Genomic DNA, 24,184 nt, shown 5'->3' on the forward strand with positions numbered 1-24,184 from the left:
GGCTGGCTCTGTGTCCAGCAGGAGTCCGAAAGGTGTGATCTTTCTCAGCTCAGCCCCCGAAGCCCCAGCACCTCAGGGAGAAAGAAGGCAGTTGCTGCACTTTTACTCAGGAGCTCACTGGTCCTAACCTTCTGCTAACTAGCTGTGCTGCTAACTAGCCGTGCCGCTAACCAGCTGTGTGACTGGCAAACTGGCTGGTCTGCCTGGGCTCCAGTGTTTCTGTCAGTGGCATGGGGTAGAGGCGGTAAGCAGTGTGTGAACACGTGAGGAGGGACTGAGGGGAGCAAGGGGCTGGATGCTCTGCTGATTGTGCTCGCCTACGGTGCCCAAAGCCCCGAGTTCGATACCCAGCATCACCTTAAAAACCTCCTGGCTGGCCTGAGTCAGCTCAGTGGGAAAGAGCACACACTCCTCTTGCAGAGGACCTGAGTCTGATTCCGGCTACAGCCACACACAGGAACATACACACGAACACACACACACACACACACACACACACACGTAAATAAGTCATAAAGTAAACCTTAAAAAGCAACGGAACCTGGGGGTACCTGCCTGTAATCCCGGCACATGGGAGTTGGAGGGCAAGAGGACAGGAGTTCAAGGCCATTTCCAGCTACATACAGAGTTCAAGGCTGGCCTGGGCTGCAGGAGACTGTGAGAGGCTTTCTTTGTTTTGGGGGAGCACATCAGGCAGATCACACCTTTTTGAGTCCTGCTGGACACAGACCCAACCGTGCAGCTTCCAGGAGCCTGGGCTCAGAAGCGAGCACCCTGGGCAGGCCTCCGGAGGCGGCAGAAAGGCCTTAGGCTCCCTGGTGGACCCCTATCCCTGCTCCTGGCTGTGCACTCCTTTGTAACGGGGCTCTGTGACATTGGACAGGTTGAGTCCTCTTGGAGCCTCAGCTTCTCACCAGCTCCTGGCAGTTGAGGCTGCAGGAAGGGACGCAGGGAGGTCCCCTGTCCCAGGAGAGCAGCCCGATATGACGTGGCCCTCTGCTCTGTTCTTGCAGTGGGAACGCCTGTGGTTCCTGCTACTTGTCTGCACCTTCAGCCTCACACTCACCTGGCTCTACTTCTGGTGGGAAGTCCACAATGACTACGATGAATTCAACTGGTGAGTGGGGGAGACCCCGGGGCCAGCCTCGCCCCCAGCTCGGAGACCCCGGGGCCCAGCCTCGCCCCCAGCTCGGAGACCCCGGGGCCCAGCCTCTCCCCCAGTTTGGCCCTGGGAGTTCTACCACCACCTCTCCTTTGTAAACAAGAGCTCCAGGCCCAGAGAGACCAAGGCCTGGGCAGAAGAGGCAGTCCCTAGCCTCAGGCTCCCTGGCTGGACTGGCACAGGGGGCACATGCCACTATAATTCAGCTCTGCCTCCTTTAGGAGCACTTCCGGTCAGGACCTGCCCTCACTCCACCATTGTCAGCTTTTTATTGACAAGTAAAAGACATGGGCAGGGAGGAAGATCCTGTGAGCTTCTGAGAACTCTTCCACTGACAGATTTTGGAAACCGAGGCCCAAGAGCACGCATTCAGTGTGGGGAGTGAGGGCTGGAGGCAAGCCTCCGGGTGCTCTGGGTTTCTTTCTCCCTCTGGGTGGGGGCAGGGGAGGCCAAGGTTCAGTGGAGGGAGCTCTGCCTCACAGCGGGGGAGCTCCTCAGACTCAGCTTTGAGTGGGCTGCAGTTCAAGGAAGGGTGCTGCTATGTTCTGTCAAGGTGACGATCGATACAACCTGTCACACTCTGTGCGGCACCGGACTGGAGCGCTGTCACTAATGAACACAGCAAAGGACACACTCATGCCTCCACCTGCCCTGTAGCCCAGCAAGATGAGCCGGGTCCACCCACGCTCTGGAGCTGGGCCCTGGTCTCTGTTAAATATCACAGGTCAATCATGTGTCGTTGTAAGTGTCTAAAGCATGGGTGGTATTATGGATGCGTGAGAACGTTGCCTACTGCCCTGTCTAACTCCTAGACAGCTACATACACCCTGTACTCTATGAGCAAAGTGAGGTTCAGGGAGGGATGCTCACTCGTGGTCATACAGCCAGTCAGTGCCAAGAACACATGCCAAGGACAGTCTGAGGAAATAAGGGCGAAAGAGCCTTGAGAGGTCTCACAGGAAGTCGACGGTGCATCGGTGATGGAGATTCAGCCCTCAATAGCTCCTTGGAGCTCTTGAGACTCAGCAGATGCTGAGTGTCTGTCCTGAGTAGGAGGCAGCCACAGTGGCCTGCCGCCTGCTTCTTCAGCTCCAGAGCTGCAAAGGATGTAAGCAAGACCCAGGGCTCAGCACTGGATGGGGCTAGGCAAGGAGACTCATACAGGGTCCAGAGTGTCCAGCCTTTTGACACCGAGACAACACTGTCATCTACAGAGTTCACACTAGAGAACACAGTGGGATTGCAAACAATCAAACAAAAACAGGCAAAGTAGCAAAACTCACGGCGACAAGCCGAAGTGGCCCACAGACTGCAGGTTGGACATACCTGGTGGGTTATTGTGTGTTTGTCCTGGAAGTGTCCCTACCCTATGTGGCCACACTTGAAGGCCAGTGGGACCACAAGAGCTTTCAGGAATAGCTCCAGAGCCAATTCCCAGCTTTCTTTGGGCCTCAGTTTCCCAAATTGTACAAGAGGAACATTCCCTGTGATTTCTTTGAGTAGCAGGCCTTCTCACAGGCTCAGAGGAAGGCCCTGGGAAGGGACAGGGGAGGACATGGAGTCTCAATGATGTCTGCTCCCAGCTGCAGGCAGAGTGCCACTGAGTGTCCTGGCACTGGCTCAGCCTCTCTAGTACCCTGAGTGAGTTACTTCCCCCTTTGGTCCCCTCTTTCCCCACAAACACAAGGAGGCTCTGAGTGGGTCTTTCTGGGGAGTAGCTAAGCTGCATCCCCCTAGACCCCTAAGAAGCGTGCTCCCTCGGCCCTGTTATTCTGTCTAGAGCTACCCAACCCAAGGAAACAGAAATGTACAAAGTTGTGCCCATTTTCTCATTTTTGTGTTAGTTTATAAAGCACTGCAAGCTATGAGGCTTCCATTAATGGGAAGCTGGCTAAATACGGCTCGTGAATGCAAGAAGACCTCACGCTGCTTAAAAGGAACATCACACTTGTCAGCATTTTTTGTACTGGTTTCGGTGAATGCTCTGTTAGGAAGAGTTTGTTATGTCCTTGTCGAAAGCCTCCCTCCCTCATTCCCCGAAGCCCTGGGTATGAAGGGCATTCTTTTATCCCCACCCTACAGGTGAGTGGCCCGGTGTGCTCTGTCTTATCAGTTCTAAGGCTCTGTATTTTCTCATTTTGCCATTGAACTTAAGATGAATGGCGCAGTCAAGGGCATCTTGGAATCCCGTAATGCCCGTCACCTCCACAAGCTCCTACAAGCCAGCAAGAGGCAGAGTGGGGATTAGATCCCAGTGTGTTTGTCCCTCAGAGCTGTGCTGACCATGCCCCTGTGATCCCCTGTCCACACATGTATAAAGGTGCAGGCCACTGGGAATGAAGTCTAATAGCCTTCAGAATGGTGATTCTGAACTCTTCTGCTTTCTGAGTGCCCGCCGGAAGTAGGCATGACTGATGGTAAAAGAAGCACTGATTACCAGTATGGGGTGGGAGGGCCTGCTGTGGTTCCCCAGCTGCAGCTGTGTGAGAGCTAACAGTACCCTGGTCTGACCTCTCTGCCCCCCTCTTCCCACTAGGTACCTCTACAACCGCATGGGCTACTGGAGTGACTGGTCCGTGCCCATCCTGGTGACTACAGCTGCTGCCTTCACCTACATTGCAGGCCTCCTGGTATGGGGAGGGGCTCCCTTGGGCTCGTGTAGGTCTGCTCCTAGGAGGGGGAGGCTTGGCCTCTGCTGTGCCTGTGGGGGACAGGGACATTGTTCTGCCCAGACCCTTGGATATTGCTTGGGAAGAGGAAGTCTCCTTCCACTGTATTTCCACCCCTCCCCCAGACCAGCCAGAGCCATTCTGGCTTTCAGCACCTGCTGCAGACACCATCCAGAAACTTCCTGGGCTGTCTACCCCCAGTGCCCTCCACACTGAGACACTCAGGTTGAGCCATTCTCCACTGGGGGCACCTTGGGGACAGGGCTCAGGTCTGTTTCAGAATCCTAGGGCCTGGAGCTCCCAAAGAATGGATGCATGAAGTTGGGCAGTTTGCTTGCGGCCGAACCCAGGGACCTTTCACGGGGGAATTCCCAGAGCAGGAGGCTGGAGGCCTGGATTAATCTGGAAGGAGGCCAGGCCTGGACAGGGCTGGGCCGGGCATTCCTGGTGCCCGTAGGGAGGGTGTGCTGCCTGTGTAGGGTCAGGCCAAGGGCATGAGTGTAGCGCAGGGTGTCTGGAGAGCTGGCAAGCTTTCCAGTCACACGTGGCTTAACCTGCCCCCTGGGCCCCTCTTCAGGTCCTGGCACTATGTCACATCACTGTGGGGCAGCAAATGAACCTGCACTGGATACACAAGGTAATGGAAGGCGTCTCCGCTGGGGGAGGGGAAAGGAGGCCTGGAAGCAGACAGTAGCCTGGGTGGTCCCTCCCCCGGGTCACCTCTGTAACGGCTCTGCTATTCCCCTGAACTCTTATGGTGCCAGGCACCGTCCTGCCTGGTTTGCACACACTCCCTTAACCCTTACATTCCCACAGTGTAGGCACAGCCGCCCTCCCATTTTGCTGGAGCAAAAAACAGAGGGGTTAGTCAGTGTGCCTGAGGTCCCACAGGGTGAGTGGGAGGCCCCAAGGTTCAGCCCTGCAACCGTGCACTCAGCAGCAGCAGCAGCTGGGCCTCGGCTCCCACCTTCCCTGCTTTCTTCAGTGACTTCTGGTGATGGTGCCTGGGATGACCCGGACTGTCCTGTTCCTGATGACTTTCTGCCGCTGCCACTGGATAGTCACCTCAGCTTCTGCCGTGGGAGAGGGCATTCCCACCCCTAGCATGCCCACCTTTCCTCGGCTAAAAGCTCCTCACTCTGGCCCTCACTCGCTCGCTTTGAGCTCCTTTCCTGTTATTTGAATCCTCCCCATGTAGTCTGCCCCACAGGAGGGGCTTCTCCCCTGCCCCAGCAGCCTTCCCTTTCTCCCAGATGCATTTTAGAATGTCTGTGTTATCAATCTCTGTCAGGCTTCCGATCACAACCCACTCTGATTTGGTGCTCCTTGAAGACCAAACTGGTACTGATTGCTTCCCTGCTGTCCCAGTGTTCATTCTAGACTGGTCCAAAACCTCATCTGACTCTCCTCTCTCTCTCTCTCTCTCTCTCTCTCTCTCTCTCTCTCTCTCTCTCTCTCTCACACACACACACACACACACACACACACACACAAACCTATGCTGAGTCTAGGTTGTTGGTGCCTGCTGTGCTTGATCAAGGCGCTAGGAGACTGGGCCAGTCCTGGCGAAGATAGAGCCATCGCCTCCCAAGAGCTCTGGGGTGTGGAGGGATAGTGGGGGTCATCTCTTTTCCTGGAGCATGGCTAGGAGGGGGCACAACGTTTAAGAAGGGGCGGAAATACCTGGAAACAAACAGGACCCATGAGGTAGGCCCAGATAGCAGGGCACAGAACAAGGAGAGAGGGCACAGATGAACTTGAGTTAGGCATGGTGAGCACCCTGGGAGCCAGGCCTAGGTGACCGGAGCCTTGCAGGGATGAAGAAAACAACGGAACAGTCCCCGCTGCTGACTTCTGGGATCTGCTCAGGGACTTCCTCAGCCCTTCTGGGTGGCGCTTTCTTCTCTTAGCTACATAGCTGGCACTTGAAAGAGGCTTGTCAGCTGGCACCCGGGCATGGGGTGGTCAATACTGTGGTCCCCTCCCGGGGATGTGCCTGGCTCTCAGCAGGTCAGCTCACGTGTGCTCCATCCTAAGGGAGAAGCCTGCAGGCCGACAGTGCCAGCCAGATGGGAAGGGTCCGTGCAGGGGGTCCCTCAGCTGACCTCCCTGCTGCAGGCCCTTTCTCTTCACCCACTCCGTCCTGGGAGATCTCAGAGGCAGAAGGGCCTGGCAGACAGCGATGAGCCAAGCTGCACTGGCTTCCCAGGCCCTGGGTATTTGAGCAGTGCCCAGAAAGTCTACATATGTATTTAAGGAATCCTGGTTATTTCTGTCTGCTTGCTTTATCTTAATTCTTTTTTTTTTTTTTTTTTTTTTTTTTTTATGTGAACAAAATTTCGGACATGAAAAACCATACTCAATGACAATTTCTCTACATACACTCCTTTTTATTTTAATTGCCCGTGTGTGTGTGTGTGTGTGTGAGAGAGAGAGAGAGAGAGAGAGAGAGAATACCCCAGCACATATATGAAGGTCAAGAGACCCCTTTTAGGAGTCAGTTTTTTACCACGTGAGTCCTGGAGACTCAAACTCAGATCATCAGGTTCGGCAACAAGCACCTTTCCCTGCTAAAGCCACCTCACTGGACTCCCTTTAAGTTTACTTTGATGTTATGAGCACAGGTGTTCTGCCTGCCTTTATAGTAAGCATATCACATGTATGCAATGCCTCAGAGGCCAGAAGAGGGCATAGGATTCTCTGGAACTGGCGTGATGAACAGTTCTGAGCTGGAATGTGGGTGTTTCTTACTGACCCCGTCTTCTGCAAGGGCGGCGGGCTCTTGGCTGCTGAGCATCTCCTCAGCACCCTCCCTTTCTTTATACACACAGTCCACCTCACCTTTGCCCTCCTCCCAGAAAGGCCATGCCCATTGACGCTGGCCCTTGTCACCCCTCCTTCCCTGGTTATCCACCCAGCTCCTGCTCACAGCAGTGGTTTCCAGTCCTCTTCTGGGGCGGGGTAGCTGTGATCCAGAGAAGAACATCATGTATTTTCCCATCTCTTTCGCTGATGTTAGGAGGCAGGGTCTCGCTGCGTGGCCTCTCAGAACTCACTCTACAGACCAGGCTGGCCTCGGACTCACAGAGATCCAAGGTGTGCACCACCACTATCAGCAATTATTTTATGGAGCCCAGGCTCATCTCAAAGTGGTCATCCTCCTGTGTCCGCCTCCTGGGTGCATACATTACAGATATGGTCCACCATGTCCAACAAGAAGGTATACTTTCACAATCTTGATCTTTGAAAATGCCCTCTTTGCCACATGGCACAACCCATGCTCCCTAGGCAGTGTGTGGCCATGCCAACAGGATCCATCTCACCCTTGGGTGCGAGCTGATTCCTTGGCAAAGGCCTGTCTGAGAGGACAGAGGTTCCTGCCAGTACTCTCAACCCGTGACTCCCCTCGGCCCCGTGAGACCCAAGTCACTGGGGCTTTATCGTCCTGCCTTCTGTCCTTTCGCTTTGTGCTTATTAATCTGTGGGAGCTCTTTGAGAAGTTGGCCCTTTGACTGATAAATTGCAGATAAGTTGATATGTCCTTCACTTTTTGACTTTGTTTATTGTATTTGTACCACAGGATGTTTTTTGGTTTTTGGGTTTTTTTTTTTTAATGATTTATTTAATTTTATTTTATGTGCATTGGTTTGAGTGTGTCAGACCACCTTGAACTGGAGTTACAGACAGTTATGAACTGCCATGTGAGTGCTGGGAGTTTAACCTGGGTCCTTGGAAAGAGCAGACAGTGCTCTTAACCACTGAGCCATCTCTCCAGCCCCCGGGTTTTTTTTAATCCTTAAAAAAATACTTGAATCTGGCTGGGCATGGTGGCACGATCCTTTAATCCAAGCACTCAGGAGGCAGAGGCAGGATCTCTGAGTTGGAGGCTAGCTTGGTTTACAAAATGAGTTCCAGGACAGCCAGGGATACACAGAGAAACCCTGTCTTGAAGAAAAATAAAACACAAACAAAGAAACAAACAACCCTTGAATCTATCATCTCTTTTTATGGCCCTTGGATTTTGGATCAGACTTAGAAGGGTCCTTCCCACTCCAAGATAATATGAAGTTTTTCTATTATGTCACTTGATAATCATAGAGCATTGCGTTTTTGACATTTAAACATTCGGTAATCTTTTGGAAGTTATTTTGGGGCCTTATGTGATCTTCCCAAGCTTGCTGGAGATGCTTCCTAGTGTCCCCAGCTGGCTCCTCAGAACAACTCCCCACCCCCACCCCGTGTCAGAGATGCTGTTATACTCCTTTAATGCATTCAGATCTCTTTGTGCACTTGGCTTTCATTTATTCCTCTGGTCTTATGCCAGGGTCATATTGCTTTGAAGATGACAGTTTTATGGGACATTTTAATCCAGGTCTGTGTTTAGAGTCCCTGGTTCCCCTGAGTCCTGAGGAGGGGAGGGCAGGGAGGTGAGTACTGAGGCCCAGGGCTCTGTGTGGGGTCCCCAGGAGAAGTCTAGGGGCCTGGGAAGCGAGGGAAACTGAAGCATTTCGGGAAGCTGCTTTGTGGCAAACAGGAGGCCCCTCTGTGAGATGACCTTTGTGCCCAGCCACCACCCAGAGCCATCTCAGATGCCTCTTCTGAAGGACATGGTCATAACTTCCACCCCTTAGCTGTGGCAGTGCACCCTGAGTATGCTAGTCTGACCCCACTCTCTGGTTCTAATTCCCTTATTCCGGGGGGCTGCCGCTGTGGTCCAAGGCTTGTACCCAGGAGGGCTCTATCAACCACACTGGCTGAAGCCCAGAGAGACACCAGACTCTGCCTGGCCACAGGAGGTGTGGCTGAGCTGGGCTGGGGCCTGCTGACCGCCATGGATGCCTGAGTGGTGCTGACTGTGAATTCAGGCCCTTATCCAGCAGCTGGTGCACGTGACAGCTCTCTCTGGCACCAGCTTCTGTCCTTCCAGCTGCACTCTAGAAAGGCACGTTTGCCAGGGAGGTGGTTGTGCATGCCTTTAATCCCAGCCCTTGGGAGGCAGAGAAGGAAAGAAGGAAGGAAGGAAGGAAGGAAAGAAGGAAGGAAGGAAGGAAGGAAGGAAGGAAGGAAGGAAGGAAGGAAAAGACAGGCACATTTGAGAACTTCCTGTATGCCAGACACAAATGCTGTTTGTCATTAGCAGCATTGACTGGATGCTGACTGGATGTGATGGGCACTTTCCCACTGTTTCATTTGCTCTTCTCTGTTACCCCTTTCAGGTACAGTTATTCAAAATGGCGGCACTCATGTCTAACACTGATTTCCTTTAGTGGCAGCCACCATGCAAAGCACCTTGCTTGCTCGTTCTCATTTATGTCTCAAACCCCTACTTGGGAAGCAAGTCATCATCACCCTTATATCCCAGCTCAGAGAAGGTCCCTGAAAGTATGACCCTCCTCCAATGCAACAGAGCCAGGATTTGAACCAGGAGTGTGGCTTAGGTTCGGGAACCCAGGCCCAAGTACCATCTGCCAAAAGGCCAACCAATCTACAAGGCTGGATTCCAGTGCTTCCTGGGTCTCAGCACACAGCAAGACTCTGATGAGTGAATGAATGAGTGAGCGAATGAACGAATGAGCGGATTCCTCCATTGCCATCACGAGTCACAGCCCGGAAGGACAGAGATATGGACGCTGAGCTCAGGTCTACCCCAGGCCTCCAGCTAGATACTTCCCGGTTAGGTTTGGGAGGGGTCACAGTGTAGCAAGCCTGTGCTATGCCTGTGGCTGAAGGACACCCTGGGGAAGAGTCCCTCCATTCAAGGATGCCCCTGAGCATGATGGGTACCCTGCAGCAACTGGAACTGTGATGAAATTTTAATTGTATTAGGATTATGGGGAATTGGTTTTATTGCAAGGACTTCCGCTGGCGGCCTCCTAGTGTAATAAGATGTCTTCAGGAATGGCTCTTCAGAGGCTCCTCCCTACCCACCACATCACCGCAGACAGGGCCCTTTGCAAGTGAGGAAGGAGCCAGGACTGTGAAGAATTCTAGGGCTCCGGAGAGGACTGAGGCAGGGAGCCCAGCTCACTCTTCCTTACTTTGGGGTTTCAAGTGCCTGTCACCACAGATCTCTTTCCTGTTAGCTACCCTGATGCTCACTGCAGCTGTGCCGCACACTTCCTGTGGAACATCTCAGAAGCCTGGCTGGGGATGTGGCCCAGTTGGCAGTGTCTACCTAGCATGCACAGCCCCTGAGTTCAGTCCCCAGCATGGCATAAACTGGGCACCATGGTGCAGGCCTGTAATCTTAGAACCAAGTAGGTGACATCAGGAAGGTCAGGAGTTCAAGGCTACATAAGACCTGTCTCAAGAAAAAAACAAACAAACAACGAACAGCCAGATACAGGAGACCCAGCTAGCCAGTTTAGCAGACAGCACCATGAGCAGAACCCTGCCTCAGGGGCTGCTCTTGCTAGAGCCCCCCCCCATGTAAGCCCAACCTCCTCCCACTGCACAGCTCACAGGCTCTTGCCCTGGTAGAGGCCTGGTGCCAGAGAGGCCCCTTGTTTTCCAGTCTCTTCTCCTCTTCTCTCTGTCTTCCTTTTTCTTTCTCCAAGTCTCCCCCTGGAATCTGCCTGCCTCCATCGCTGGCTGTCCTCTCACTGTTCCCACTGCCTTCTGTCCGTCCCAGGTTCTCTCCTTCCCTCCTCTTCCCTGCTCTGTGTCCTCCTCCTCCTCCTCCTCCTCCTCCTCCTCCTCCTCCTCCTCCTCTTCCTCCTCTTCCTCCTCTTCCTCCTCCTCCCCCCTCTCCTCCACCTGCCTCTGCCTCCCAGTTGCTGGGACTAAAGATGTGTGCCATCACCACCCAGCCTGTGTGCACTTCTGCTTTCTTTCTCCTCCTCCTTTCTCAAATACAGGTTGTCCTCACCCCTGGCCTGACTCTGTCTGGTGCTTCCCTCTCCAGATGGGGCTGGTGGTGATCCTGGCTTCCACGGTGGTGGCCATGTCAGCAGTGGCCCAGCTCTGGGAAGATGAATGGGAGGTGCTGCTGATCTCCCTGCAGGTGAGTGAGGTGGGCTAGGGACAGGAACAGTGCTCCCCCAGGACCCTTGCAACAGGCAATACCTTTTTCACTCCTGTTCTTCCATACCAAGGTGCAGAGAGGAGCAGGGAGGGCCTCATAGCAGTGTCCTTAGCCGGCAAATGGAGACAGGACTGCCTGTCTTGTAGGTAGAGACAGTGGTCAGCAGCAGGCTGGTGACCTGAAGCTCTGGACCTGCCTTTGAGTCCCTGCTCCCTCCTGCCTCTCCTCACACACAGGGCACAGCACCATTCCTGCACATAGGGGCCCTGGTGGCCGTCACTGCCCTCTCCTGGATCGTAGCAGGACAGTTCGCCCGTGCAGAGCGGTCCTGTGAGTATCCCCTAGAGAGGGCCCACCCACCTGACCTCCGCCAATGCCAAGGCCGGCTTAGACTGCTCCCACTGGGACTCTGAGTGGCCTGGGCATGAGGCCCTGGGGCTGGCTGCAGGTGGTTCATAGATGCTATGGAAGCTTGTTCTGGGTTCCTGCTCCCAGTCCCTCTGTCTGTGTGTCCGTGTGTGTGTCCGATGTAGGGGGGTTCACCTCCTGCCGGAGCTAAGGCCCCTCCTCAGAACACCAAGTTCTGGTTCCAGCCTGGCCAGCTAGGCCTGGCCGGGCCTGGTGAGGGCTGCACAGGTGACTGACCGGATGTTCCTACTGCCTGTGCCCGCAGCCTCTCAGGTCCCCGTTCTTTGTACCTTCTTCGCTGTGGTCTTCACCCTCTACCTGATACCTCTCACCATCTCCTCTCCCTGCATCATGGAGAAAAAGGACCTGGGCCCCAAACCTGCCCTTATCGGCCACCGAGGGGCCCCCATGGTGAGTGCCCCCCCGAGGGTGGAACGGAGCAACAGCCAATGGGGGGGCGGGGAGCCTGTGGGAAATGCATGTGATGTCTGTGGCTAGGAAACGTATATCCAGCACAGAAGGACTTGTTTTGATTTGATCTGCTTGTTTGAGACGAGCTTCAGCTAAACCACCACCACCTCCCTGCCTCTGCCTCCTGAGTGCTGGGATTACAGGCGCGGGCCGCCATGCCCAGAACATAAGGACTTAAAAACAAACAGCAGCTAAAGAGATGGCTCTGCAGGGAAAAGCACTCATCAGGAAAGCCTGGCATACTGAGTTCAACTCTCGGAACCCCCGTGAAGCTAGAGGAGAGGACTGTCCTGGGAGTTCTGCATGTACGCTGAATCACGCGTGTGCGTGCACGCGAATACACAGACACGTACATGATGATAGTAATTGATAACACCAAATTAACAATTTTTTAAAGTATTTCTTTTCACTTCTATGTGTATGGTTGTTTTGCCTGGCACCGTGGAGGCCAGAAAAGGGCGTCAGATTCCCCGGGACTAGATGGAATTACAGACGGTAGTGAGCGTGCTGGGAATTCAAGCCCAGGCCTTCTGGAGGAGCAGCCGGTATTAACTTCAGAGCCATCTCTCCAGCCCCCAACTTAACAATCATTTAACATGACCTAATATCATACTTTAGTTGTCTCCAAAAAACGTCTTTTTGTAGTGCATTCTTTTAAATCACGGTCATGCCTTAAAAAATGACGTCATGAGGCCCATCTGCTTGACACACGTCTCCCGAGTGTCTTTTAGTCTGTGGCAGCGTCCCTCTTCTCCTCCGTGCTGTTTATCTGTCGATGAAGCTGACTCCAGACAGCCTCCCCAGCTGTGCACTTGGCTGCTTGCGTCCTTGTGGTGGCTTGCTCATTTTGTTTGTTGTTTCATTTTTGAGACAGGGTCTCAGGGTGCAGCCCAGAGCGGCCTGGGACTCACCAACCGGCCGGCTGTCTTACCCTCCTGAGTGTTAGGGTTACAGGTGTGTGCACCATGCCTGGCTGTGCTACTCATTCTTTTTCACCTGATGCAGGATAGTGGCGCAGACTTGCAGGTCAGGCTGTTACCACGTGCGTCTGCGATGCATTATTCCACATCAAAGTGGAATAACGTTGTTTTCTTGTGTTCAGAACATTCAGAATCCCCTCCTTTCCTGTTTCAAAACACACAGGAAGTTAGTGTTTACCACAGCTATCCCATTGCTGTAGAATGCCAGAACCTGATCCCCTGCCCAGCATTTCTACCTCGTAACCGGCCTCCCCTTCCTACCACTAGCCTCTGTTAATCACTGTTCTGCTCTTTCCTTCTGTGAAATCAACTGAAACAAAAAAAAAGTGTGGCGTTCACAGCTTATGCCACAAAATGTATGTGGAGATTCAGAGGACAATTGCTGGAGTCGGTTCCCTCACACCATGCGGTTGGTCCTGGGGGTTAAACTCGGGTTGTCAGGTTTGGCAGCAAGGAACTCTTACCTACTAAGCCATCTCGCGGATTTTTTAGTGCTGGTTTTTGAGGGGCAGCTAGTGCCCCCTCCATGTCACTGTGAATGACTGTGTCGAGGGTCACCAAGTGCATGTCCGTGAGGGCTTCTCAAATGATGACCAGCCTTTTGAAGTGCCGGGGCTAAATCAAATCTCTGGTTTGGTGCTGACCTCTAGTGGTAGGAGGAGGTATGGCAATTTACTCTGACTGCACGGCGCACCAAAGGAGACTCAGAAGTTCGCTGCCCTCAGAGAAGAGTGAGCGCACATCCCCAATGGGCAGGAGAGAAGTGGGGGTGGGGGAGGTCCGTAGAAGGGAGAATTCACCATGGATGGCAAGACAGGGTCATTCAGTGAGATGGGTGGAGCTGTAGGGTTGCAATTTATTGAGTGTCAAGCATGGATTTTAGTTTATGTACCAGTGTAGCTATGGAGAGAAGATTATTGTGCCTGTATAGATGAAGAAACTCAACACATCACAGAAATCCCCACCTCTCTCTCCTTCCCCCTCCAGAATCTCCACCAGAGCCTGGCTTTTGATCCAGGAAAAAACAAAAACAAAAAAACAGGCACTCAGTCCCGGCTGCCACAGGGACACAGGCTGTGGAAAGGGCCATTTGCTTCCAGAGTCTTGCTCAGGGCTTGAAATACACCGAGGACAGTATGGCCAGAGTTACTATTTGCTAAGTCCTAGCTGTGTCAGGCATTCATATGGGTCCCTACTCAGCACACTGACTGCCTGCCCCTGTTCCCCAAAGCCCTGTGAGGCACATAAGTCATAACAAATGGAAAAAAAATTGAGCCTCAAAGCAGCTGTGTGGGTATCCAGGTTCCCACAGCAACTCCACAAAGGAACCAGAATGAAAGGCAGACCTCCCAGCAGGGAAGACTTTCACTGGCTGGGGAGGGGGCATCAGCTGGACCCTGGTTCTTCCTCACCACCCTTTCCTCTCCAGCTGGCTCCAGAGCACACACTGATGTCCTTCCGGAAGGCCCTGGAGCAGAAGCTGTATGGGCTACAAGCTGACGTCACCATCAGGTTGGCATGGCGGAGAAGGGTGGTGGCCACTCGCCTCCCTGCCCAACCCCCTACGTCTCTACCTCTGCGTCTGCATCTCTTCATAAAACCTCCTGCCCCGCCTTGGCGGTGGGAGGAGGGGTGGAGACTTGGCTCATGCTTTTTAGTGCACATGGGGTTTGTGCCAGACTCCAGAATAGAAAGAACAGACCTTTGTTCGGGCAGGGTTTAGGTGTAGGGACCTGGAGCGCTCGCTGCCACAGACGCACCGGGAAAAATTATGTCTGTCTGTCTGTCTCTGCTGGGTAGAATGCAAACACTTGGCTAAGGGGAGCAAGCAAGGTTCGAGCAGCACAGTGACCGCTGGATATAAGACCATGCAGAAGCTGGGCGATGGCACACTCGGGAGGCAGAGGCAGGCAGATCTCCACGAGGCCAGCCTGGTCTACAAAATGAGATCCAGGGCAGCCAAGGCTCCACAGAGAAACCCCATCTCAAAACAGAACAACCAAAAAGGCCATACAGAAGTGACGTGCACATTTCCTCCTCTAGATACAGCAAATGCGCTAGTATAAATGGCGCCGAAACCCGTACCAACCTATAGGAGTTGACCCTAGAGGAGGAGCGAAGGCAGGGCCGCCAGATACTATTCCACAGGGCGAACAGTGCAGCGCGTATGTGAGGAGACTGCTCCTAGCGTAGGCAGCGAAGATTATAGCCACCGTAGCTGTGCAGCGGGAGCTGATCAAATGCCTCTCGGAGCAGGAAGCCTGGGTGCCTCTATTGTTTTACACCACTGCCAGTCCTGGTGGGCTGATAAGGATGAGGGAAATATGTGGACTTTGTCAGAGGGACCTGTGTTGGCACTGTTATCAGGGTGACATTTCAAGGACTGGGTTTGAGGCCGGGCTCCACCACTTCGTGGCCGTGGACCTCGAGCTGAGAGCTTCCTTCTTAGCCTCTGTTTCCTCCCTTATCAAATGACGCAGCACTTACCTTCTAACGCTGCCCAGACCCATTTTCCCCAGTCCTCCCCTCCTCAGCTGCCTTCCCCCACTTGACCTATAGAGACTTGACCCTATTGAGACTTGCCCCTTGAACACTCTGAGGTTCCCACCAGCCCAATGTCCTGTGGAGGTCGGGGGGGGGGGGGGTCTGTGGCTGAGATGGGGATGGAACAACTGTGCCCTTTGAGGGTGGGAAGAAGAGAGGGCATTGGGGGCGGGGGACGGCCCTGCGTGGGAGGTGACTGAGGCCCTCTCCTGCAGCCTGGACGGCGTGCCCTTCCTCATGCATGACACTACCCTGCGGAGGACCACCAATGTGGAGCAGGTCTTCCCCGAGCTGGCCCGCAGGCCCGCTGCCATGCTCAACTGGACCGCCCTGCAGAGGCTCAACGCCGGCCAATGGTTCCTCAAGGTTTGCCTGTACCTGGGCCTGCCCTTGGCAGGGGAGACATGGAAGGCTCCTAAAGGAGGCAGGTGGCCTTCAGCTCGGATGACCCCCGCCGGGCTAGCCTCTCTGGGATCTTGCATCCAGAACCCGTAGCTGTCACTGCTTGTTTGACATCTCTGCTCCATTGTCTTTCCCTCTCAAGGATGCTGGGATCACTGAAGCGGTAGCTGTAGGGCTGGGGATGTTGCTCAGCTGGTGGAGGGCTCACCTAGCATGGGGTTATTTCCTAAACCTGGTGGGGTAGCATAATCGCAGCACTAGAGATGGAGGCAAAGAGAGTCAGGTTTAATAATAGACTATATAATTCATCAGGCTGTATAATGGACTCAAGGCTACACTGGACAGGCTCCATGCACAGAGTACTCTTGGGAAGCAGATGGGGCCATAGAGGTGAAGGTTAGGCATTCCTAAGACCCCTACTGGGCCACAGCCGTCAATTGCCCAACATACCAGAAGTCTTGGGCAGCCCTGGGTCTCCATGCTCCATTTCCAGAAAGACATTTGAAAGCTCCAAAGGGCTGGTGACAGCTGTGTATGTCCTGTCTCTGCCAGACTGACCCCTTCTGGACCGCCAGCTCCCTATCACCCTCCGACTACAGGGAGGTCCAGAACCAGTCCATCTGCAGCCTGGCCGAGCTCCTGGAGCTGGCCAAGGGCAACGCCACACTGCTGCTCAACCTCCGAGACCCGCCCCGTGATCACCCGTACCGAGGCAGCTTCCTCAACATCACGCTGGAGGCCGTGCTGCGCTCAGGCTTCCCGCAGCGCCAGGTGAGACCCAGTGGGTGACCCTGGCTTAGACCCCTGCACCCCAGTAAACTCACCCGTCCCCCCTCCTGACTTCAGCTTCCCTATTGGTAAACGGCGCTGTGTGCTCCTTATTTCCCTGACTGGTCCATTCTGGCGACAGGAAAGACTCCAACAAATCCTTTCAATTCCTCAGAGGAGAACAGGGGCCCATGTCCTCTGGCTATTTTAGTGGAACAAATCACTATTTAGGGCCCAAATCGCTGTGGTGTCACCTTTTGATGAACCTGATGCCACTCTGTGATGCACAGTTCTCTAGATGCTGTTGACTGTGGTCGGAGGAGGGGAGGTTGGAGTTGCCCATTTTGTCTTGACCAGGGAAGCGGCCTGAGTCATCCACTATGGGCCTCACTGCCGTGGACAGGGCCCCCTTTGACCCTTGAAGGGTCCTTGAAGAGGTCTGGGACCCTCTCCCCGAGTCTGGAGACGAGAGGTCTGACAGCCCGTCCATACTGTCTCCTGCCGGCAGGTCATGTGGCTGCCTAACAGGCAGAGGCCTTTAGTACGGAAGATGGCTCCAGGCTTCCAGCAAACATCTGGGTCTAAAGAAGCCATCGCCAGCCTACGCAGAGGGCACATCCAGAGGCTGAACCTTCGCTACACTCAGGTGTCCGACCAGGAGCTCAGGTGCCTACCCCGCGCCACCCAAGGTGTCCCCGAGGAGGGAGGGCTGCGTATCCTCGAGTCCAGCCTTCCACCTGACACACGGGGAGCCTGGGCACACGAGGTTCGGAAGTGAGCTCGCTGGGCAGAGCTAGGCTTGCAAGTGCACATAGGTCCCTGGGGTGGCTGCAGGGGTGGCAGGCTATCGGGCTGCTCCGCCAGCCCCGCACAGCAAAGTGGCTGGAGGCAGCTGATCAGACTCTGTCCCCTGCCCAGGGACTATGCATCCTGGAACCTGAGTGTCAACCTCTACACTGTCAATGCGCCCTGGCTCTTCTCCCTGCTGTGGTGTGCCGGGGTCCCGTCCGTCACCTCTGACAACTCCCATACTCTTTCTCGGGTGCCTTCTCCACTCTGGATCATGGTGAGTTGAGACTGTGGGGCCTGAGGACACCTAGGGGATGGTTAGGAGGGCCATCAGTGACCTGCAGGGGCTCCCTGGGGAGGACCTGGCGTGGTAGTGTCCACGGTGTGTTGGGGGCAGTATGGCCTAAGGCAGAGTGGAAATGTCACAGCTTCTGAGATCTGCACTCAGTGCTGGAGACCCTGGGTCTGACCCCCGGGAAAGATCACATTGCCTGGTGACACCCAAGAAGCTAGCACTTACTTGGGTCGTGGGCTGTTCCTTAGATTTGGTTTTAAAGGAAAGTTCTTCCAGAAGGAGGCTGGGAACAGGGCAGGTCTACTCGGAGGACTGTGAGGAGTGAGTGGGGGTCAGTGATGGAGCACCCGAGGCCAGCTGAGCTCCTGTTCCTGTCCCTGAGGTTCTCCAGGCATGCGGCAGAGGCCCCCTGCCAGGTCCTGAGGACACAGACATGGTAGAGGGCTCCAGAGCTAAGTGGGTGGCTGTGTTGGCAAGTGAGAGCTAAGTTACTGGTGGTTCCATGGAAGAGAGGGCTGGGCGAGGCCATCAGAGGGCTTTAGTCATGGAGAGGAGGCTGTGGAGGCCTGGGCCTTGAGATTTATGGATTTGTGCAACTCATCATGACCCCTGCCAAGACGTGGCTTGGCAGACCCGGTTTTATAAGCTCCCATCTGCCCATGGTCCTTACATACCTCCAAGCCTCCTCTAAGATGACTTGGAATAATTAATAAGCAGGCAGCAGAGGTGTGCCTATTGGAGTTTCCAGACCCCAGGGAGTTGGTGGATGGCAGAAAGCGCCCCCCCATCTGAGATTGAGGCTGCTGAAGCTACATACGTGGCGCTTTGTCCTCCCCAGGCCTGGTGATTAATGTCCTACTGCCCCTCACAGGTGCCCCATACCTATTTGTAGGGCCATATGTCCATCTGCCAGGCATTTGAATGATATCTTACACATAAATAAAGGACTCGTATTTCATCATTTGGCTCTTGCTTTGAGATCCTGTAAGCTTACACATACTCGAGACTCAATACACTTCCTCTACCCTGAATACACACACACACACAGAGAGAGAGAGAGAGATCCAGCCCACCATCTCCACTCTTGCAAAATAATCTTGCAAAATAAAATAGTGAGAGGCCCTTCCTCATAAGGGGTCTCCCAGTCTGTGGCCCTCCGGTCTAGATGAGCCCTGACTGGACTCTGGTCTTCCGTTATCTCTCCACAGCCCCCAGACGAGTACTGCCTCATGTGGGTCACCGCCGACCTGATCTCCTTCAGCCTCATCATCGGCATCTTCGTGCTCCAGAAGTGAGTGGGCCCCAAGACCTCCATAACCTGCCTACCTCAGCAGGCCCAGCCCCCCTCAGCAGAAGCTGGATGGCCTCTAGAATGAGCACCTAGCTCGGGGCTCAGAGCCAAACCTCATCCTGGTCTGCTTTGTGGTATCTGGTGGACGGTGCCCCATCTGCGGCCAATCTGCTCCCAGTGAGCCAGGGCCTGGGTTTACTCCTAGTAGGACCGAGTGCCAGCTGAAATCCCCCCACCCCTTAAGACAGCTGGCACGTGGTTGCCATGGGTGGAATGGGTGGTCCGGGGATGGGAAGATGCTGGGACAACCTGGGGCCCTAGGCAACCAGGAACCAAGGGGCTGGGGTTGGCTCCTGACTGACATTCTCTCTCTGTCCCATCCTGCTCTGATGGCGCATGTCCCTCCTCTCTCCCCTCCCCCTCTCTGCTGCACTCTGGCATCTCACAGCTATCACTTGATCAGGTAATTCTGGTGTGCTCCCCTCCTGCTCCTCTTTCCCCTTCTGGCCACACCCTCTCCAGGTCTGTCTGAAAAGCTGCTGTGCACCAAGCTCTGAGCTTGGTTGCCTCTGCCCGTCTCTGCCTGAAGCACCTTCCTCATCCTCGCACCCCCTCCACCTTCCTTTCTGCTCTTTCTTTTTCTGTTCTTTTTTTCCTTTGAGACGAAGTCTCGCTATGTAGCCCAGGCTGTCCTCCAACTTTTGGCCCTGCCTCAGCCTCCTGAGTGCTGGGATGTATTCTTCCCGTCTGGCTTTCTGTGTGCTGTACTGTTTGGTCCCTGTTGCAGTGCTTGCAGGTGGGGACCAGCGTTTCCTTGGTAGGTGCTGACCCAGCTTCCCTCAGCACCACAGTGTCTCCCTGGGGAGAGGGTCCTCATGTCCCCAAGCCCAGCACTCAGGGGCTCTTTGCCATCTGCCCAGTGCAAAGCCCAAGTTTCTGTTTCTCTCCTGCTCCACTGGCTTCTGCCTCTTGGGACTTCCTTTCCAGTGGTCCATGCTGTTTCTCTGTATCTCTCCCATCACCTTTTCTTTTTCACCATCCATGATCCACACCCTCACTCCTTTCACTTTTTCCCCCGGGGAGACAGATTCTCCCCACCTCCCCAGTGGCTTTCCTGTCCCCCATGTGCCTGGCAGTCGAGACCCTGGCCTGATACTTTCCCCAGTGGGTTCTAACATTCATTTCTAAGATGAGACCTAGGTACTAGGGATGCTCAGGTGTCTTAAGACCTGCTGGGTCAGACAGCTTTGCTGACCAGCATCTAGGCCAGGGTGTAAGAGAGCCTGGACCCTGGCTATGGGACTGAGCCCCTGAAAGGAAGTTTAGTTCATACATCCTCTTTCCACTTGCAGAGTCTGTGTGTGCTGCCTGTGGGGTACTGAGCCCATCAGACACAGCTCTGGGTAGAGTCATTGTCTCCTTGGGGTCAGCAACAGCCAGAGAGAAAAGGGATGTGGGAGATGAAGCAAGGGGGAGATACTTTCTCTGTGGGCCTCATCCTTTCATTCACTGATTCCACAAACACTGGCCTAACATTACAACATGCAGGCATTGAGGCTGGCACTGGGGGGCCTGCCAAGGAGCCAGGGGAGCAAGCACTGCCCTCAAGAATTGGCAAAGCAGCCAGCCCAGCCCAGGCCCAGTGCCTTCCCCTCCTGCCTCCCACTCCCCCATGTCTGCCCTGTCCTGCCACCCTGTCTGTCCATTTCTGCTGTGCTAGTCCTATCTAGCAACCCACAGTGAGTTTCATATGGAGTCTTAGCTGCCTCCAACCACCCACCAGGTTTTTCCAGACAGGGGTTCTCTGTGTAGCCTGGCTGTCCTGGACTCGCTTTGTAGATCAGACTGGCCTCAAACTCACAGAGATCTGCCTGCCTCCACCTCCCCAGTGCTGGGATTAAAGGCATGTGCCACCATGACCAGTGGGGGTGCTCATTTCTAATCAGGTAACTCCATACTAGCTTCCTCTGTCTGGGGACCTATGAGGGCCTGTCCTAAGCGAAACCTCACTGTCACTGTCCTCTGGCTTTGCTCAGCCTGTTGTGTTGGTGGGTTTATAGGAGGTCATCAGAGTCATAGCTGCTAAATTCCTTCCCATCCAAAGAGAGCCAGGGTATAACCAATAAAACTGCCTTTCTGGGCCAAGGTTGCTGATGAAGGAGGGGAGGAAGAGGCTGGGAATCAGTAGACTGCCCCTGTCTGGGCCACAGCTTCCCATTGTACCATGGGTCTCTCAGGCCACATCAGGAGAGGCTCTGGAAATGGGCAGGGTCTCCGCTCCAGGGAGGCTGGGGGAGGACCTGATGCCCACGGGGCCGTCTCCGCAGGTGGCGCCTAGGTGGCATCCGCAGTTACAACCCAGAGCAGATCATGCTGAGTGCCGCAGTACGCCGGACCAGCCGGGATGTCAGCATCATGAAGGAGAAGCTCATCTTCTCAGGTGACAGCCTGGGTGGGCCCTGGATTAAGTGGGGCACAGGTAACACTGAGAACAGGTGGACGTGACCTCTGTCTGGGTTCACAGCCATGCACATACTGAGGGACAGAAACACGTGTGTCTCCGTGTCAGATAACCGCAGATCCTGGGGCTCGGGGTTGGCCCTTGGTTGGTGAACAAAGGGGATAAGCTTGAGTGTGGGGTAGAGTGTCTGTTTGAGGCCTTTCCTCGGCTCACACATGACCTCTGCCAGTGGCAACTGTGCTCTGTTCAGTCTCTGCTGACGTTCCCAGGTTCATAAAGGCAGCTGTAAAGACATGTGCAAAACTGGGTGTCACTGAAGTTCTTCTGAGAAGAGCTGAGTCAGAAAGTATGCTCAGAGCCCCCTGGGGCAGCAAGGAAGCTCTGGGTGGTGACATGGCTGTGGTGTGAGAGATGGGCTGGAGGTGCCCGGGGTAATGGGATGATCAGATGTGAGGAAGGGTACTCCTGTGGAAACGGGCACGCCCCAAGGCTGCATTGCTTGTCCAGGCACAGGGAACCAAGCAGCATTCCACAGAGCCACTGTTCAGAACCAGGGCTCTGCCCAGCCATCTGCCAACACTGGGACTCAGGGGTCCTTGAAGGGCTCTGCTTCGGCCCCGACCCTTGCAGACTTCGAAAGTGGCTGGATGAGCCAAGCTGGCTTGAAGTAGGAGGCCCCAGCCCAGCCTGAGGAATCAGGGAGGTGTCTAGTTGGCTGACCTACCAGAGATGGGGAGACCTGAGCCAGATTTTAGGAAAACAAGGTGTTGCTGGAGAGGGAAGTCACTCAAAGGAGAGACGCTGATGTGTGCAAACGCCTAGGGGAAGGTGAACACTGGGTGACAAGCACCCAAGGGTGCCATGGTTTTCTGCAGCAGGAAGTTCTAGAGGGCAGAGGACTAACGCCTAGGAGAGACCAAGGAGGCCCTGAACGCCAGGCTCAGTGCCCACTGTTTCCGTGCTAACTGGAGCCAGTGGTCACATCTGTCTCTGAGTGCCTTCCCTCCCTTCCACCTGTCCGCCTGTCCTCAGAGCCCCTCTTCCTCACCCACAACTGTCTCCTCTGGTCCAACAGAGATCAGTGATGGTGTGGAAGTCTCCGATGAGCTCTCCATGTGTTCAGACAGCAGTTATGACACCTATGCCAACAACACAGCCACCCCCACAGGCCCTCGAAGTGGTGGCAGCCGTGCCAAGACCCTCACAGAGCGGGGTGGGCATTAGCTGAAGATCTGTCTGCCCAGCTCGTGCCTGAGGTAGAATCTAGAAGAGAGAGGAGCGGAAAGAAACTACCTGGAGTGCCTGGGAGCTGGCTCCACAGCCTACTTGTGTGTCCAGAGCTCCTCTGTCAGTTCTGCCTCTCTCGAGGGTGCCGCTCTTCTCTGAGGCTCAGCTGGACCAGGACTCCAGCCTCTCGTTGCCCCTGCAGGCCTGGGGCTTTTCATCCAGGAAGTGAGGGCCTGGTCTCCTGGTCCACTCTCACAGCCATCCTCGGCGTCCCAGCCTGGAAGGTTTGGTGAGTCACCGGGCCATGCCGTGTGCCCCATGAGAGCAGAGAACGTGGATGCCTCCCTGTGCCCTCACCTGTCTATTTATCTCTCTGTGCTGTGGGATGACTGACTGTGTTCCCAACCTGCCTTGAGGATGATGGCTGGGCCTCACCCCTGCCTGGCAGCTCTCCTCTCTACACCCATCTCAAAGCACAAGGAACTTCATCTCAGGAGGAGACAGGTTCCTCCCCACCAGCTTCCCTCTACCCCTGGCCTCTGTGTCCTGAGAAGCAGCTAGAGATGGCCAGAATCCCAAGCTCAGAGCTATTCTGCCTCATATCCAGTTGTCCAACGGGCCTCTGGGGCAGAAAAAGCCTTGAGGACCAGGTAATCAACAGACTGATGTGACCTCAGGTTCCCGCCGCAGCAGCCACAGGGCAATGGGCCACGTGGGCAAAGTGCCGAGGGTTCAGATGCCTGCAGTAGAAGGAACCTAATGGCAAGGACAATTAAAGCTGCCATCTTGATGTGTGTGGTCTCTGAATTGTCAACGGCATTTGGGGACAGAGCCTACTGGATTTGGGGTTGGGAACTGGCCCCTGGATTTGAGGAGGAGACACTTCACAGATGAAAGTGAAAATGACTGGATACCTGGGTTCCTCCCTTGGTCAGCCATGACGCCAGGGCTTCAGCAGCCCCAGATTGCAAAACCAACGAATGCCCTTGCATTATGTGGGGTACGATGCCAAAGTGACCATCCAAAGTCACACAGGCAAAGCCAGGGCTACCCTTTGAGAAGCCACACCCACACTCTTAACTCTCATGCCTAAAAATATCTTTTGAGGTGGTTTAGTGGTGCATGCTTTTAAAATATATATCTTTTTAAATTTTAAAAAACCACTTATTTCTGTTTGTGTGTATGTGCTCTCAGAGGCCAGAACAGTGTGCTGGTCTCCTGGAGCTGGCGTTACAAGCAGTAGTAAGCCAGGAACCAAACTTGGGTCCTCTTGAAGAGCAGCCATTGTTGTTAGCCACTGACCCAGTGGGCTGGAGAGATGGCTCATCAGTTAAGAGCAGTGGCTGTTTCCCCAGAGGGTTCAATATCCAACACCCCAACACTCAACGCTGTCTGTAACTGGCCTCTACTGCACACATGGCACAGACACACGTACAGGTAAAACACCCATGTACATGAGATAATTTATTTTTTGAGGCAGGGTCTCTCTTTGTTAGCTCTCTCACAGTCCTGGAATTCACTGTGTAGACCAAAACGGCCTTGACTGAGCTCTGCCTGCCTCTGCCTCCCCAGTGTTGGGGTTAATGCTGTGCTACACAATACCTGGCTCTTTAAAAAAGCAAAACAAAAACAAAAAAAGCTACAGCTGTCCTAAGAGCAAGGGGGAGAGAGGGCGGGATCTCACAACTGGCCT

The 24,184-nt window shown here is 54.4% G+C and overlaps 1 protein-coding gene across 7 annotated transcripts in view; it reads left to right on the forward strand.

Moving 5' to 3' along the window:
• Positions 1–23,281, forward strand: part of Gdpd5 (glycerophosphodiester phosphodiesterase domain containing 5) — a 76,017-nt gene extending 52,736 nt beyond the window's left edge. For 6 of the 7 annotated variants that reach the window (XM_021656290.2, XM_060367631.1, XM_021656289.2 and 3 more), the window contains 15 exons: positions 1,014–1,117; positions 3,699–3,792; positions 4,409–4,468; positions 10,736–10,834; positions 11,092–11,185; positions 11,529–11,674; positions 14,144–14,226; positions 15,474–15,624; positions 16,213–16,431; positions 16,937–17,094; positions 17,347–17,494; positions 18,721–18,803; positions 19,252–19,266; positions 21,131–21,243; positions 22,340–23,281. In XM_021656290.2, coding sequence (XP_021511965.2) covers positions 1,014–1,117; positions 3,699–3,792; positions 4,409–4,468; positions 10,736–10,834; positions 11,092–11,185; positions 11,529–11,674; positions 14,144–14,226; positions 15,474–15,624; positions 16,213–16,431; positions 16,937–17,094; positions 17,347–17,494; positions 18,721–18,803; positions 19,252–19,266; positions 21,131–21,243; positions 22,340–22,488 — 1,716 coding nt within the window. In that variant the 3' untranslated portion in view covers positions 22,489–23,281. The remainder of the gene's footprint in view (positions 1–1,013; positions 1,118–3,698; positions 3,793–4,408; positions 4,469–10,735; positions 10,835–11,091; positions 11,186–11,528; positions 11,675–14,143; positions 14,227–15,473; positions 15,625–16,212; positions 16,432–16,936; positions 17,095–17,346; positions 17,495–18,720; positions 18,804–19,251; positions 19,267–21,130; positions 21,244–22,339) is intronic. The other variant, XM_021656293.2, reaches the window with a different exon arrangement.
• The last annotated feature ends 903 nt before the right edge of the window (positions 23,282–24,184 follow it).

This window comes from Meriones unguiculatus, chromosome 14, assembly GCF_030254825.1.
Source record: "Meriones unguiculatus strain TT.TT164.6M chromosome 14, Bangor_MerUng_6.1, whole genome shotgun sequence".
In the NCBI taxonomy this organism is placed as follows: Eukaryota; Metazoa; Chordata; class Mammalia; order Rodentia; family Muridae; genus Meriones; species Meriones unguiculatus.